The 15,912-nt window shown below is 43.6% G+C and overlaps 1 protein-coding gene across 3 annotated transcripts in view; it reads left to right on the forward strand.

The window, feature by feature from the left end:
- The first annotated feature begins 789 nt into the window (after window positions 1–789).
- The window catches only part of LOC147441427 (uncharacterized), a 34,616-nt gene continuing 19,493 nt past the window's right edge, over window positions 790–15,912 (forward strand). Inside the window, exon 1 of one of the 3 annotated variants that reach the window (XM_086483071.1) lies at window positions 790–1,016. In XM_086483071.1, the coding sequence (XP_086339197.1) occupies window positions 896–1,016 (121 nt within the window). In that variant the 5' untranslated portion in view covers window positions 790–895. The remainder of the gene's footprint in view (window positions 1,017–15,912) is intronic. The other 2 variants (XM_086483069.1, XM_086483070.1) reach the window with 2 other exon arrangements.

The raw sequence follows: 15,912 nt of genomic DNA on the forward strand, positions 1-15,912 counted from the left end.
ATCTCACGAATGCGGCTTCTATGGAACCCCTAGAACCAATATCTCTGCTCTTGTTGCTTCAAGCTCAAACTCTTCTCCCACTCGTCATCGCTGGAACTCTGCAAAAGAGGTGCCGCCCACGTCCTCCTCTTCTCCCACAAAGCTAGACGACGGCGCAGCTTCGCCAAGCTCTTCTTCGTCGGCCACCTCTCCTCAAAAGCCCAACTGTTGCTTTGCATGCAAAAAGCGTGTGGGCCTCATTGGCTTCAAGTTCCATTGTGGCGATGTCTTTTGCATTACAATCTCTCTCTCTCTCTCTCTCTCTCTCTCTCGTCTACACGCAGAAAGCTGCATTGCACGCACACACCTTGAAGATTGGCGACGAAGATGAAGATTGGCGAAGCTCCACTGTGCAGGACCCTCTCTCTCTCTCTCTGTGGTTGTGCGAGCAAGCAAGTGTTGAGAACTTTAGGGAGCTTGGGAATATGAGGTGGCAGCAATCAAATCTATGGCAGAAGAGCCGACAACAGCTAACAGAAGCTAATGATTTGGACTCTCTCTCTCTCTCACTAAATATTCTCTGAACACAACGGTTAATGCGTGCTTAGAGTGTAGCCTTCATCTTGTAGTGTGACACGTGGCTTCGAACTGGCGTTATAGATGTAGTATACTTGCTAGAATTATTAACTAAACTGCCCAATTTTTTCACCTTGGAAATCAAGGTCCAATGGATTTGCGATTAGGAATTTTCATTTGCAGGAAATTTACACTACTAACCGGGATATATGACGGAGAAAAGGTTTTAGGGTTGCAAACCGTAGAGGATTATAGTAGACCTTCTACGTGAGGTTACATCACGAAACAGGTAGGTTTTTTGGCTGCCGTTGGTAAGAACCCGTGCTCGCCTAACTCAGCTATGGCGATGGCTCGTGCTGCCCTCACAGGATGTCCTTCTCGCTCTTGCTCGTTTTCTCTTTCGTGTCTCCGACATTCGAAATTCACAAGCTCGGCGGTAGAAGATTATGCTGTTAAAGCAGGTATGATGAATCTCTCACACGCGCGCGCGCGCAGTACACAGAGCCCATGTGCTCACATTATGTCATTACTGCTTTCAGGTGTTTGCTTAGTACTTATTTATGCGGCACACGTCACAGCACAGTGCAAGATGGATGGACGTGTTTTCAGTAAAGACAGGGGCACTGGAATAGACAATCTCTCTGTCTTTCTCTCTGTGTCTCCTGTGTGCGCGCACACGAGCACATCCCAAACCCCCCCCCCCCCCCCCCCCCCCCCCCCCCCCCCAAAAAAAAAGAAAAAAAAATGTTTAACACAAGTTTAGGCCGCAGATCAAAACAAGTTTATAATAGGGTATACTGGTACGTTTAGCCGCTGTTGATTGCCTTTGTGGCTCGCCATCTTATATTTAACCCGCCTCTGAAAAATTAGTTGTACAGTAGGCGCTACTTAATGGTTATGGTTGTCCTCTGATGCGGCTGAGCAGTTGGTTCCCTAAACGACCTTCTAGCTTGGGGCGATTTTTGTTTAAGCCTAGACCCTTGTTCAAGTTATGCTTGTTAGAAGATCACACTCTTCATGTTTGGTCAAGTTGCCAAGTTAAGGCTTCATGCTGTCATGTTTTAACTCTTCACACACACACACACACACACACACACAAGCAAGGGAATACTCACACACATACTCAAGTCTCATTCACACCCTCACATATCCAATCTCATTTTGATGCACGTTAGGTCTCAAGGAAACCCTCCCTTCGTCTCACTCTTCACTCCCTCCCACTAATCTTCACTCAAATGTCTCTTGATGCTAGTCCTATAAAATAATAGCCACTTTTGTGGCTTTCAAAAAATGTCTCCAATGCTATGTAAGTTATCTAATAGAAAATTCTTTCAAGGAATTATGCCCCGAAACTCAATATGAGTTGATAAAAAATAGTAAAAGCTAAATGAAGGTCTAAAGTTGTCCTTCCATGATCTTTTACAACTAATTTGTGGAGACGTACAATGTTTTCCTATTTTTTGAAAGTAAATCAAATTATTATTAAGCAAACCCAAAACTCCTCATCAGGTATGTGACGGTAATGGAAGGACACCTTGTGCCAATGAAAAAGAAGAGGCAAGACAAATTTAAACACTTCAAAACAATGGAACTGAGAGAGTATACGACACATGAGACGGGGAGTGGTGGAGTTTCACCCCAAGAGAGCACTGGCCCTAAACCCTGGTGCCCCTTTCGGTATTCCTTTATATTGCTTGAACTCAATATAATGGCGGCGTCACGTACCTGCACCTTCACTCGGAAGATTGCCGGAGAGTGAGTCCTTTTGCCACATTTAAAGGCCATTGGCCTGCAAAAGCAATACATGAGAAGCCGCAACCTAAAAGCATCTGGTCTAAAAGTATATAACCCAAAAACTAACAGCGCAATTTTAGGATTTTCATATAGTATGCCACGTCAATAGCCATCAACGCGAGAGTGTCTTGCTTAATCCCAGTCACCTGGCCCCATCGGATAGGGTCCCATAAGTTGGTAAACTTTTTATTGAAACTTTTTAACTGTTTGGTCTACTCGGCGAGGAATTGTAAGTTGATAAGAACTTCTTCTACTGCTTCTAGGGTTTAGGTCCCTTAGGTTCTGTAGGTCGACTAGGGTTTGGTCTAGGAATTTCCAACTCATCGGGACTTCGGTAAGCATGAGCAGTTTGTGACAATGGTAGACATACCAAGCTTTTTTGACCTATATTCAAAGATAGTTGACATTTTTAACTCCTCCAAGTTAAGTAATGAAGTGCAATTTTATGTACAATTTGCTAATTTTAGAGAAGGAAAATTTTTATTCTTGCATTTTTCATGTAAACTATATACTTGAAAACTTGTTTCGTACCTTAAACTTGTTAAAGTTTAGGCATCTCAAGTGAACTGCCCAATGTGATCCCATTATTTAGTTTGGCTTTTAAGTATTTATTTTACTTATTTGTCAAAGTCTTGGTTAGGGCAATTTACTAGGCTTGTTATATAAGCAACCCCTTGCCTCCATTGTATACACATTTATTTATTCTTTGCCAAGGCTGATTGGTTCAACAGACTCTCTCTCTCTCACTCGTGCTCACTCCCCTTGGTCTCTACGCTTCCACATCGTTGACTTTGACATGGAATCAAAGCATCTTGGTGAAGCTCTGTGCGTGTGAAGCCCTTGGACATGGAGGAGTAGCTGATGAAGAGAAGAGGAAGATCTCTCATTGTCGACAGTCACCACCCTTTGCAGTGGCATATCAAAACGCTAGCATTTTCTCTTGCCTTGTCCCCTATGCTCATGCCGGGGGTGCTCTCTCCCATGCTTTTTGAAATGTCGCCAGGCAGCGATTGCTAGGCGCCTTGTCACAGACTTGGACACTCCAAGTCGAGAATCTACCGCGACACCACAAAAGATCACATTAAAACAGTTCACAGTTCACAATTGATTTGACACCGGTCCGACGGAGTTCCGTGCTTAGAGATATTGGTCCCAAAGATTGGCGCCCCTTTTGGTATTTCTTTTTGTATTAATCTATGTTCAAAGTACAAGAGTGCAAGCAGGCGCTCACACTCAGACTTTGCGTCCAAATGCTCCGAGTTATGAGAGGTCTATCTGCTTATTTAAAGATTACAAAGGGATGCCAAAAGCAGAGCCCAAAAGCTGAAAATCAAAAACCCAAATAAAGCAAAGGCTCTTTCTCTCTCTTCTTGTATTAACAAGGTAGGATCTGAACGATACGGTACGTCTGTACCTTACGGATTTTTTGTGTTTTTTTTGTTTTGGACGCACAGCTGTGGGTAATGTGTGGAAATAAACCCTATTGTGGCAAGAATTTTTGGTTTGTCCTTCTTTAGCCTTATCCCAACACCTAGTTTTGTACACATTTCGACACAACTTGCATTTGTAGAGCACAGACGAACGTCATTGCGGTGGTGAATATAGGAGGGCAAGCACGATCAAGAACTCGTATGAAAGCTTTGCCTTGGTTTATAGAATAGTGAATTAACATCCTTGGAGTGATACTTATGAACTTTTTATCAAGTACAGATTGTATTGTAGGTTTTTGGCATTTAAAAAAAAACTACGAATTTTACGTACCTAACAACACTATCCATTCGGTACTACGTACAAGTCGTACCGAATACGTACCGTACCTTACGTACCTTACCACCTTGGCTTGTAAAATAAAGCAAGTTCCAAAAGCTGTCCATAAATAGCTATTAAAATAAAGCAGAAGAGCTCTCTCTTTCTCTCAATATGTGTAGCCATAAAGCATGCCTAATAGCAAAATTGCCGCAGATTCAGCCTTCGCAATTTCCGCCGCTTGAAAGCATTGTAATCGCCCTCGATTAGGCCTGCAAAACAGACACAAGCCATATACTACCTTTGCAGACACTGACTGTTAGTACCGATGCACTAGGAACACATATCTAGCACATATACCAATCGATAGTTACATCACACGACACGCACTAGGAACACATATCTAGCATATGTACCAATCGATAGTCACATCACACGACATCACAAGACATCACTCGACATCACATGACCAATCACATTCAACATTCATTCGGATCTTAGAGCATGATTTATCGGCAATGCAATTAGCAATCGCATCGAGATCCACTTAGGACCTAATAGATGCCCGATTGACTAACCCCTATTGCAACCATGTCTATTCGAGATCATTCAGACCAAATGCTGCAGTCATTTTGTTTATCAGTTTCTGCACTTAAAAACAAGTCAAGAACAAATCTGTTTCATATTATCTGGAATTCCATTTCATAAAGTCATACAGTAGAATACTATCAGCTCTCCGTATCCTTGAAGCTCAAAGAGACATCAGTGACTCTAGTATTCAAAAATCAAGGCATCTGTTGACAAAGGAGCGGAGTAACTCCCCTCTTGTGCAACCCACTGCACCAGATCTCCGGCCAAGCTGAATTCGGGTTTCCATTTGGAATAGACTATGCTAAACCAAAAGCTTCAAGGTAGAGGTTAACAATTTGAGGAGTATCTGCTAGATCCTCCTCCTCCATCCACTTCGCATCCAATGCAGGATAGTTCTTGAATTTAACCAAGAACTGCCTTCTCACTTTACCCTTATTCTTTTTGTGCTTATGTGCCAAAATCTGTTTAGGAACAAGGATCTCCTCGTTTTCTTCCACTTCGGGTTGCTCATCAGGCTCCCCATCTTCGGGCACATCACCTTCAAAAGGTTTCAAGAGACTCACATGAAATGCATTGTGAATCCTCCAAGTGTCAGGCAGTTTCAGTCGGAAAGAGACATCGTTGATCTTTTCGGAGATCTGGAAAGGTTCGTAGTATTGCATACTAAGCTTTGGAAAAAGCCTCTCCTTTCTCTTCTTTCTCAGGCGTGCCTTCTCAAAACGTAAGAGCACCCGCGATTTGTTACCTTTTTCCGTCTTTCGTGAGATTTCTGCAAAGCCTCACGGACCTTGGCAAAAGTCGTGTCCAAGTCGCGCGTGTACTCATCGTCTTCAAAAATCGTATCTTTCATGCTTAGGAAGCTTCGGTGGAACCTTCGCAACACCTTCAATAATCTTAAATGACACCTTCCTCGTCGAAGAGTGTATCGTGTTGTTGTAGGCAAATTCCACCAAAGGTAGATACTTTTCCCATTGAGTCTTCTGATCCGAGATATAAGACTTCAATAAATCTATGGCAATCTCAAATTGTCCTTCAGTCTGCGGGTGGAAAGATGATGAGAACTGCAACCGTGTGCCAATGTTCTCCCAAATTGCCTTCCAAAACAAACTCGTTGTCCGAGACAATCGTCTCAGGTATGCCATGTAATCTGAAAATCTAGGCCACAAAGAGTCTCGCTAAGTGATTTGACTTGACCGTTTTCTTCACTGGAATGAAATGAGCCTGCTTATCGTGACCATTGTGTGCTCTCGGGAGATCAAAAATGAAATCCATTGCAATACTTTCCCATGGGCGGGTGGGTATGGGCAAAGGCTGCAACAATCCCTGTGCTTTATGCCTGCCAAACTTGACCTTCTGGCATACCAAGCAACTGCGCACAAACTCGTCCACATCCTTCTTGAGTCTCGGCCAAAAGAAGTATCTCTCTACCCCTTGCAAGGTGGTAGCAATGCCGCGGTGACCCGTAAAAGGTGGACAGTGGCATTCAGTCATAACTTTTTCCCTCATCTGTTGTGTAACGCACAACATGGTTTTCCTCATTAAGTAGCCATCTCGAATGGAATATCCAGCTACTGTCTCCCCATCCCGTATCCGTGTGAAAACATCTGCAAAATCCGTATCCGTGGCATATTGATCGATCATATCCTCGAAGCTCCTATGATGTATCGCGGAAATAGCCAGAACCAACGGCTTCCGAGACAAAGCATCTACCACTAAATTCTTATGTCATTGAACGTGGACAATCTGAATGTGAAACTGTGACAAGATGTTCGCCCACCGCATCTGCTTTTTTGATAGCTGCTTCTGTGACAAGAAGTAGCGTAAACTCTGATGGTCTTTAAAGACAGTAAAATCCGCTCCGAGTAGGGAGTGCCGCCACTGAGTAAGAGCATGGATAACCGCCAAAAGCTGTTTCTCATAAATCTGTGCTGTCAATTCCGGCCTTGAGAACAGTCTGCTCTCGTAAGCAATGACATGGCCTTCTTGCATTAAGACCGCTCCCAGACTACACAAGCATCACAATATACTTCAAATGACTTCTGCAAGTCCGGCAAAGTCAAAACTGGTCCCACAATCAATTTCTCTTTCAATGTCTGAAAGACGGTCACCTCTGTGGGTCCCCACGAGAGGACTCCTTTCTGTGTCAAGATATGCAAAGGGGAAGCAACCTTTGCAAACTTCAAATGAACCGTCTGTAGTACGAACACAATCCCAAGAAGCTTCTAACTTCATGGACATTCTTCAAATCGGGCCAATCACGGATAATCTCTATCTTGGCCGGATCCATCTGCACTCCTGCTGTTGCTCAGACAATGTGTCTCAAAAAGTGTATCTTTGGTAGAAGAAATTCACTTTTCTTCGCATTAATCACCAACTTGTGATCTCGTAATGCGTGAAAGACTTGAAGTAGATGTACTCTATGTTCTGCCTCATCCTTGGAGAAAACAATGATGTCGTCAAAGAAAGTGCCAACAAATAGTCTATACTCTCGAAAAATCCTGTCCATCATCCGGTTAAATGTCGCAGGAGCATTGGTCAAGACAAAATTTATCATCAAAAACTCAAATAACCCAAAAGTCGCCCGAAAGGCTATCTTGTAGACGTCTCCCGGCGCGATTTGGATCTGATGATATAACTCTTCAAATCAATCTTGCTAAAACACGAGGATCCCTGTAATCTGTCGAGTATATCATCGATCCTAGGAATCGGAAATCTGTTCTTGATGGTGATTTTGTTGAGAGCTCTATAATCTATGCACATTCTCCAAGATCCGTCTTTCTTCAAGACTAGCAATAGTGGAGAGCGGTACGGTGAAGTACTAGGCTGGATAAGACCCTTTTCCAAGAGGTCTTTCACTTGGTTCATAATTTCTTCGTTCTGGACTTGGCTCACACGGTAAGGTGGCCGGTTCGGTGGTGTGCTTCCAGGTATCTGATCAATGGTATGATCTTCAGGACGAGTGGGTGGTAAATCCTATCATCATTACTCAACTCTTTCATAAAGATCGAGTAAACAAACAGACTGGATTTCATTAACTTTGAAATGGCCGAAGCCAATACAATAGGGACATACTCGTCCTTAAGTTTAATATCAAGTACAATGGTTCTGCTCTTCTCTGTGGTCAATGTCGCTTTTCTTGCCCGATAGTCGACCACGGCGTTGTTCTTGTGGTACCAGGGAATTCCTAAGAGAACATCACAACCTTTTAAAGGCATTATATAAAAGTCCTCATGCCCCAAATACCCTTGACAATGCAACCGAAGTTTGCCAATGACAGGTGCTACGTCCCTGCCCGGTGTCGCTAGAACTGCCTGCGCAAGTGGTCCCATCCGATCGGGAGTGATCTCGAGCCGTGCCGCCAATTCCTATGAGATGAAGTTGGCCTTGGCTCCTCCTTCAAAGAAGATGAGGGCTTCTTGGTCTTTCACTTTGTCCCAAGCTCGACAAAGTTTTGTACTCTCGTCCATCGTGCTGGGATCAGTATCCATGCAATCTGGAACGAGTCCTGTTTTCATCTTGCCTTTTCTTCCATGTTCCTCAGCGGCTCTCGAACTCTCAGGCCTGTCGTCGTCCTTGTTGTTCTGTACTTTCTGTGCCTTTTTAGGGCACTTCGCGGAGATATGCTCAGTTTCTTTGCATCCAAAGTTTCCTCTCCTTGATGTAGCGAGCTCTCTCTTGAGGAGTGAGTTTGGGTCGTGCATCTTTTTGTTCTGGGTTGCTCTTCCTCTTTCTACTTTGAGTTGTCGAAGTCTGTTCTGCTCTTTGCGTCATGATCTCATCTGTGAGGTAGGTCAAACTGCCAGAGTGAATGGCAAAACCCCGTTTCGCATGACTCATCAACTCCTGAATGGAAGCTGACTTTTGTTCCAAGTAGTGATCTCGGATCTTTGTAGGAAGACCCAAGGTAAACCGCTCAATTTGTTCCTTGAACGAGATCTTCTTAAATGAAGAGGCGGGTAGAAAAGAGCTCTAGAATCTCTCACAATAAGCGTCCACTGTATCCTTGTTGGTCATCCGAAGATGGTTCCAAGTAGTTCGTATATCGCGTTCATACTCAGCCAAGAACAAATAAAAAGCCTCTTGAATTTCAGCCATTTAACTGGCGCTGTCTTGTTTAATAGAAGCGAAGACCACCAAGTTCGAGCATTCCCCTTAAAGTAAGAGACATCTCTCTGAATCTTATACTCTGAGTAACGCCCTCCAGCGAAAGGGATGTCAAACTGCTGTATAAAAGCAAAGCCTTCGAAGCATCTCTATAGCCTGAAAACGTGTCAAATTTAATTGACTGTCCATCTTCCTTAAACTCTCGGACTTTCTTGCTTTTGTCTTCCAGAAAGTCATACTGGTTGGCTTTATAAACATTCTTCTTCTTTGCATAAAAGTTGCTTCCTTCAGAGTCCGAACTGTCTATAGACGAGTCTTCCGTAGAATTAGACTTCTTTGTCTTTTTCTTGCCCTCTTCTTTGCCTTTTTCTTGCCCTTTCCAAAGTGTTGCTTTTTGCTTCGCTTTTTGCCTTTTTTGTGTTCTTCGCTCGAGTCAGAGGAGCTAGAAGAACTCGAAGAAGAAGAAGAAGAAGAATTGGGTACTTGTCACAAGACGGGCACCACGTGCCAATAGAAAAGAACAGACTGAACAGACTTTTAGCACTTCAATAACAATTGAATTGAGAGAGAGAGACGACACGCGACACGGAGGGGGAGAATTCCACCTCAGAGAGTATTGGCCCGAAACCTTGGCACCCCTTTCGATATTCTTTATATTGCATCAACACTGTATAAGCCGGTACATCAACATGAAAAGCCTTCAAACTCAAAAGCTCCTGGTCCAAAAGCAATGCCAAAAAGCTACCAGGGTAGTTTGCGAAAATCCGTACAGTTGCCACGCCAGTAGTCAACGCAAAGTGTGGAAATCCGTACAGCTTGCCATGTCATCAATCTGCTTTTTTTTCGAAAATTTGCCACGTCATCAGCAACTACGGAATTTGTGTGTAGTTGGGTCTTGCTTTATTTCCTTTATGTCACTTGGGGCCCCAGCGGACGAGGTCCCCATAAGTTGGTAGGACTTCTTCTTTTGTTACTTGTTCTTCTTAGGGTTTAGGCCCCCTCGGCCCACATCTGCAAGTTGGCTCCCTTCTTCAGGGCTTTGACACGACAACAGTTTGTGACAGTACTCCTTCAAATTGAACACGCTTCTTCTGCTTTCTCGCCTTTTCAAATGTAGATTGACGACCCAAATAACCTGGGAAGGCAGCGCCTTTCTTCTGCTTTTTGCCGTGCTTTTTAGCTTTGTTCTGCGCGTCAAAAAGCTGAGCAATTCGTGCATCAATCACCTCTTCTAATTCTTGCTCTGTATACTTCCTGGGAGTAGGAGGTTTCTTGAGAGTGAGTTTGCAGGGTGGTTTTGTGGTCTGCCGCCTCTGTGTGTGCACCTCATCGAAAGAAGTCCGGCTTATATATTTTGCCAATTTCGGATCCTTCGTAAAATTAAGCATCATCTTTGTTGCTCGCCGATCAATTGTCGACGCTCCATCTCTTGACGCTCCGCTTGAGTAGGCCGAGGTGAGCCGTACTCTTCGCGTGAATCTTCGTTGTGATCTCTTCTCGCATCTCCGGATGCAGAGGAAGTCGATTGATCCTTGCCTGAAGCCATAGGTGCCGCGTAAAAAGGATTGGATTTCCCGTAGGAGAGAAATCGGCCCTGCTCTGATACCATTGTAACAGACTTGGACACTCCGAGTCGAGAATCTACCGCGACACCACAAAAGATCACTTCAAAACAGTTCACAGTTCACAATTGATTCGACACTGGGCTGGCGGAGTTCCGTGCCTAGAGATATTGGCCCCAAAGACTTATGGAGCCTGATTTACCCCTTGTAATTTTTTGTGGTAAAAACACACATTTGTAAGGTCGTCCCCATTATGAGGAGAAGCCATTGTGCGTGAAGGAAAATCACTCGTCGGAAACCAAAATTTTCACGGCCAAAATTCAGGGGCAACTTTTTTTTCCCTTCGTCGGAATATTCCTTTTCGTCGGAATATTATGGCCGGACGCAGGTCGGAAAGTGGTCGGAAAACAATCAGTCGGTTGGTTGGTAGCCGATAGTTAATGGTTGGTGGCTGGTGGTTGGTGGTCGGAAGTCAATGGCCGGTGGCCGAATTCAAAAGCGGATTTGTCTACACAAGGGCGGCCACACATGGGCGGATTAGAGGGTCCGATTTGGACTTATTCACACAAGGGCGGCTACATATACATGAGAGAGGGCAGTCCTTTTGGCCGATAAAAGGAGGCCATTTCTACACACATTTCATGGTGTGAAGTTGATGCAACAAGGTGGGTGTGAGGTGGTGAGAGTGAAGCAAGGCGGGAGCTCCATTAAGGGTATAATCCCTTTGTAAATTACTTCTTGTTTTGAAGTACTAAAGCCATTGAGTGGCTGCTTTTCCGTGGACGTAGCCCACATTGGGTGAACCACGTATATCGTGTGTACTCTCTCTCTCTCTCTACTCTATAATCTCGTGTATATAAATCTGTCTCTCTCCATTAAGTAATCTACTAAATTATCTATTTAGCTACGTCTTATTTCCTAACAACTGGTATCAGAGCAAGGTTTGCTCGTAGCTAAATTATCTCAAGGAAAGGATTCCTTGAATTGAGTGGGAGTTATGGCGGAGGAAGGGAAGCTCAAGATTGAGAAGTTCAATGGCAAAAACTACCAACATTGGAAGATGCAAATTGAAGACTATCTCTACCAGAAGGACCTCTATTTGCCACTAGGCGGTCTTGCGAAGAAGCCCGCAACAATGGCAGATGAAGCATGGATTGTCCTTGATCGAAAGACACTGGGAACAATCCGGTTAAGCTTGGCGTCAACGGTGGCCTTCAATGTTTCGGAGATGAAGACCACGGAGGACTTGATGAAGTCACTTGACGACTTCTACGAGAAACCATCGGCATCCAATAAGGTATTTCTTATGAAGCGCTTGTTCAATCTAAAGATGGCAGAGAATGGTTCAGTTGCAGAACACCTAAATGACTTTAACACAAACATAAGTCAACTTCGATCAGTGAAAATCAATTTCGATGACGAAGTACGAGCTCTCCTTATACTATCATCTCTACCGGATAGTTGGGACAGCCTTGTGATGGCTGTAAGTAATTCTATCTCTGGCACAAATACTGTTAAGTTTGATGATGTTGTGGGTGTTCTCCTAAGCGAGGAAATGCGAAGGAGAAGCACAGGAGAATCATCAAGTGCTGCACTATCAGTGGAAACAAGAGGAAGGCCTAAGGAGAGGTTCAAAAACCAAAAGGGTCGTGATCGCTCAAGGCGGAGCAAGTCACGCACAATGTCAGTTCTTGAATGTTGGAACTGCGGCAAGAAAGGCCACGTCAAGAAGGATTGCTGGTCCAAGAAGAAGAAGAAGGAGACAGAGTCTCAAGACAACAAGCCAACATCGGAGGCCAATGTGGCAGGTAAAGTAGAGCAAGATGCTCTAATTCTCTCATTAGACAATGTGTCTAATTCTTGGATAGTAGATTCCGGGGCTTCATTCCATGGGACACCACACAAGCAACATTTCCAAGACTACACTAAAGGTAATTTTGGGTATGTATACTTGGGAGATGATGAAGCTTGTGAGATTGCCGGCAAAGGTACAGTTTCTGTCAAAACTGCTAACGAAAATGAATGGAAGCTTAAAGATGTTAGGCATGTTCCTTCTCTTCGCAAAAATTTGATCCCTACAGGACAATTGGACGATGAAGGTCACAACATTGCATTCGGAAACAAACGGTGGAAGATCTCAAAGGGATCTTTGGTGGTTGCCAAGGGTGAAAAAGTCGGTACACTTTACTTGTGTGCTGTTAGCACGCAACCTTCAGCTTGTGCAACAACTACAGAAGTTGACAGTGCGGTGTGGCACTACCGACTTGGGCATATGAGTGCCAAAGGAATGCAAATCCTTCAAACAAAGAAGCTTCTACCAGGTTTGAAAGAAGTGGACTTAGAGTTCTGTGAAGATTGTGTTTATGGTAAACAAAAGAGGGTAAAATTTCAAAAATCAGGAAATGAAAGAAAAAATAAAAAACTTGAGTTGGTTCATTCTGATGTTTGGGGTCCTGCAAGTACACCATCACTTGGTGGCTCATTGTACTATGTAACATTCATAGACGATGCGACTAGAAAAACATGGGTTTATGTCATGAAGAATAAGTCGGATGTATTTTCCATATTTCAAAGGTGGAAAGCCTTTGTGGAGAATGAAACAGGTACCAAGGTTAAATGCCTCAGATCCGACAATGGAGGCGAATATTGCAGCCAAGCTTTTGAAAGCTTTTGTGCTAGCAATGGCATTCGGAGGCAAAGGACAACCCCAAGGACACCTCAACAAAATGGGATTTCGGAAAGGATGAACAGGACAATCATGGAACGAGCACGAAGCATGCGGCTACATGCAGGCCTACCGCTTGAGCTTTGGGCGGAAGCTGTAAGTACGTCTGTGCTCTTAATCAATCGGTCACCCTCAACGGCATTGGATGGGGGAGTTCCAGAAGAGGCATGGACAGGTAAACCGGTGAATTATGCATTTCTCAAAGTGTTTGGGTGTGAGGCTTTCATGCACATAAATAGAAGCCTAAGATAAAAGCTAGATGCAAAGTCCAAAAAGTGTTTCTTCATTGGCTATGGAGAAGGAGACTTTGGGTATCGCCTATGGAATCCTGAAGATGGTAAAATCTTAAGGAGTAGGGATGTAATTTTTAACGAACAAAATATGTACAAAGATTACTTGGAAAGAAAACAAACAAAAGAAACAGGTGATGAGTACATGGAGCTTGAGGACGGTGAAGACTCAAGGACTGCAAACGGTGACAATGTGCAACATCGTCAACCAAATGAGGAGCCTCAACCTATTCCCCGAAGATCTACAAGAGCAAGTAGACCTCTAGAAAGGTTTGTTCCTTCCTTCAACCATCTCTTGATCTCAGATTCTGGAGAGCCGGAATCATATGAAGAAGCTATGCAACATGAATCCAAAGAAGAATGGACGAAGAGCATGCAAGTGGAGATGGACTCACTACATCGCAACCAAACATGGGAGTTGGTTGAGTTGCCTAAAGGTAAGCGGGCACTTCAAAACAAATGGGTGTACAAGCTAAAGGAAGTAGAAGGTGGGAAGAAAAGGTACAAGTCTAGGCTTGTGGTAAAAGGTTTTTCTCAAAAGAAAGGTATTGACTTCAATGAAATATTTTCTCCTGTTGTAAAAATGAACTCAATTAAGCTTGTCTTAAGCCTTGTGGCTGCTCATGATCTAAATCTCGAGCAAATGGATGTAAATACGGCATTCCCTCACGGTGACTTAGAGGAGGAAATCTACATGCTTCAACCAAAGGGGTATGAAGTAAAAGGTAAGGAGAAAATGGTTTGCAAATTAAAGAAGAGCTTGTATGGTTTAAAGCAAGCTTGGTGTCAACGGTGGCCTTCAATGTTTCGGAGATGAAGACCACGGAGGACTTGATGAAGTCACTTGACGACTTCTACGAGAAACCATCGGCATCCAATAAGGTATTTCTTATGAAGCGCTTGTTCAATCTAAAGATGGCAGAGAATGGTTCAGTTGCAGAACACCTAAATGACTTTAACACAAATATATGTCAACTTCGATCGGTGAAAATCAATTTCGATGACGAAGTGCGAGCTCTCCGTATACTATCATCTCTACCGGATAGTTGGGACACCCTGGTGATGGCTGTAAGTAATTCTATCTCTGGTACAAATACTCTTAAGTTTGATGATGTTGTGGGTGTTCTTCTAAGCGAGGAAATACAAAGGAGAAGCACAAGAGAATCATCAAGTGCTGCACTGTCAGTGGAAACAAGAGGAAGGCCTAAGAAGAGGTTCAAAAACCAAAAGCGTCGCGATCGCTCAAGGCAGAGCAAGTGAACCACAATGTCAGTTCTTGAATGTTGGAACTGCGGCAAGAAGGGCCACGTCAAGAAGGATTGTTGGTCCAAGAAGAAGAAGAAGGAAACAAAGTCTTAAGACAACAAGCCAACATCGGAGGCCAATGTGGCAGGTAAAGTAGAGCAAGATGCTCTAATTCTCTCATTAGACTATGTGTCTAATTCCTAGATAGTAGATTTTGGGGCTTCATTCCATGTGACACCAATCAAGCAACATTTCCAAGATTACACCAAAGGTAATTTTGGGTATGTATACTTGGGAGATGATGAAGCTTGTGAGATTGTCGGCAAAGGTACAGTTTCTGTCAAAACTGCTAACGGAAATGAATGGAAGCTTAAAGATGTTAGGCATGTTTCTTCTCTTCGGAAAAATTTGATCTCTACAGGACAATTGGACGATGAAGGTCACAACATTGCATTCGGAAGCAAACGGTGGAAGATCTCAAAGGGATCTTTGGTGGTTGCCAAGGGAGAAAAGGTTAGTACACTTTACTTGTGTACTATCAGCACACAACCTTCAGCTTGTGCAGCAACTACAGAAGTTGACAGTGCGGTGTGGCACTACCGGCTTGGACATATGAGTGCCAAAGGAATGCAAATCCTTCAAACGAAGAAGCTTCTACCAGGTTTGAAAGAAGTGGACTTAGAGTTCTGTGAAGATTGTGTTTATGGTAAACAAAAGAGGGTAAAATTTCAAAAATCAGGAAATGAAAGAAAAAATAAAAAACTTGAGTTGGTTCATTCTGATGTTTGGGGTCTTGCAAGTACACCATCACTTGGTGGCTCATTGTACTATGTAACATTCATAGACGATGCGACTAGAAAAACATGGGTTTATGTCATGAAGAATAAGTCGGATGTATTTTCCATATTTCAAAGGTGGAAAGCCTTTGTGGAGAATGAAACAGGTCCCAAGGTTAAATGCCTCAGATCCGACAATGGAGGCGAATATTGTAGCCAAGCTTTTGAAAGCTTTTGTGCTAGCAATGGCATTCGGAGGCAAAGGACAACCCCAAGTACACCTCAACAAAATGAGATTTCGGAAAGGATGAACAAAACAATCATGGAGCGAGCACGAAGCATGCGGCTACATGCAGGCCTACCGCTTGAGCTTTGGGCGGAAGCTGTAAGTACGTCTGTGTACTTAGTCAATCGGTCACCCTCAACGGCATTGGATGGGGGAGTTCCAGAAGAGGCATGGACAGGTAAACCGGTGAATTATGCATTTCTCAAAGTGTTTGGGTGTGAGGCTTTAATGCACATAG

This window comes from Adiantum capillus-veneris, chromosome 15 (assembly GCF_014529385.1).
Source record: "Adiantum capillus-veneris isolate H3 chromosome 15, ASM1452938v2, whole genome shotgun sequence".
Lineage (NCBI taxonomy): Eukaryota > Viridiplantae > Streptophyta > Polypodiopsida > Polypodiales > Pteridaceae > Adiantum > Adiantum capillus-veneris.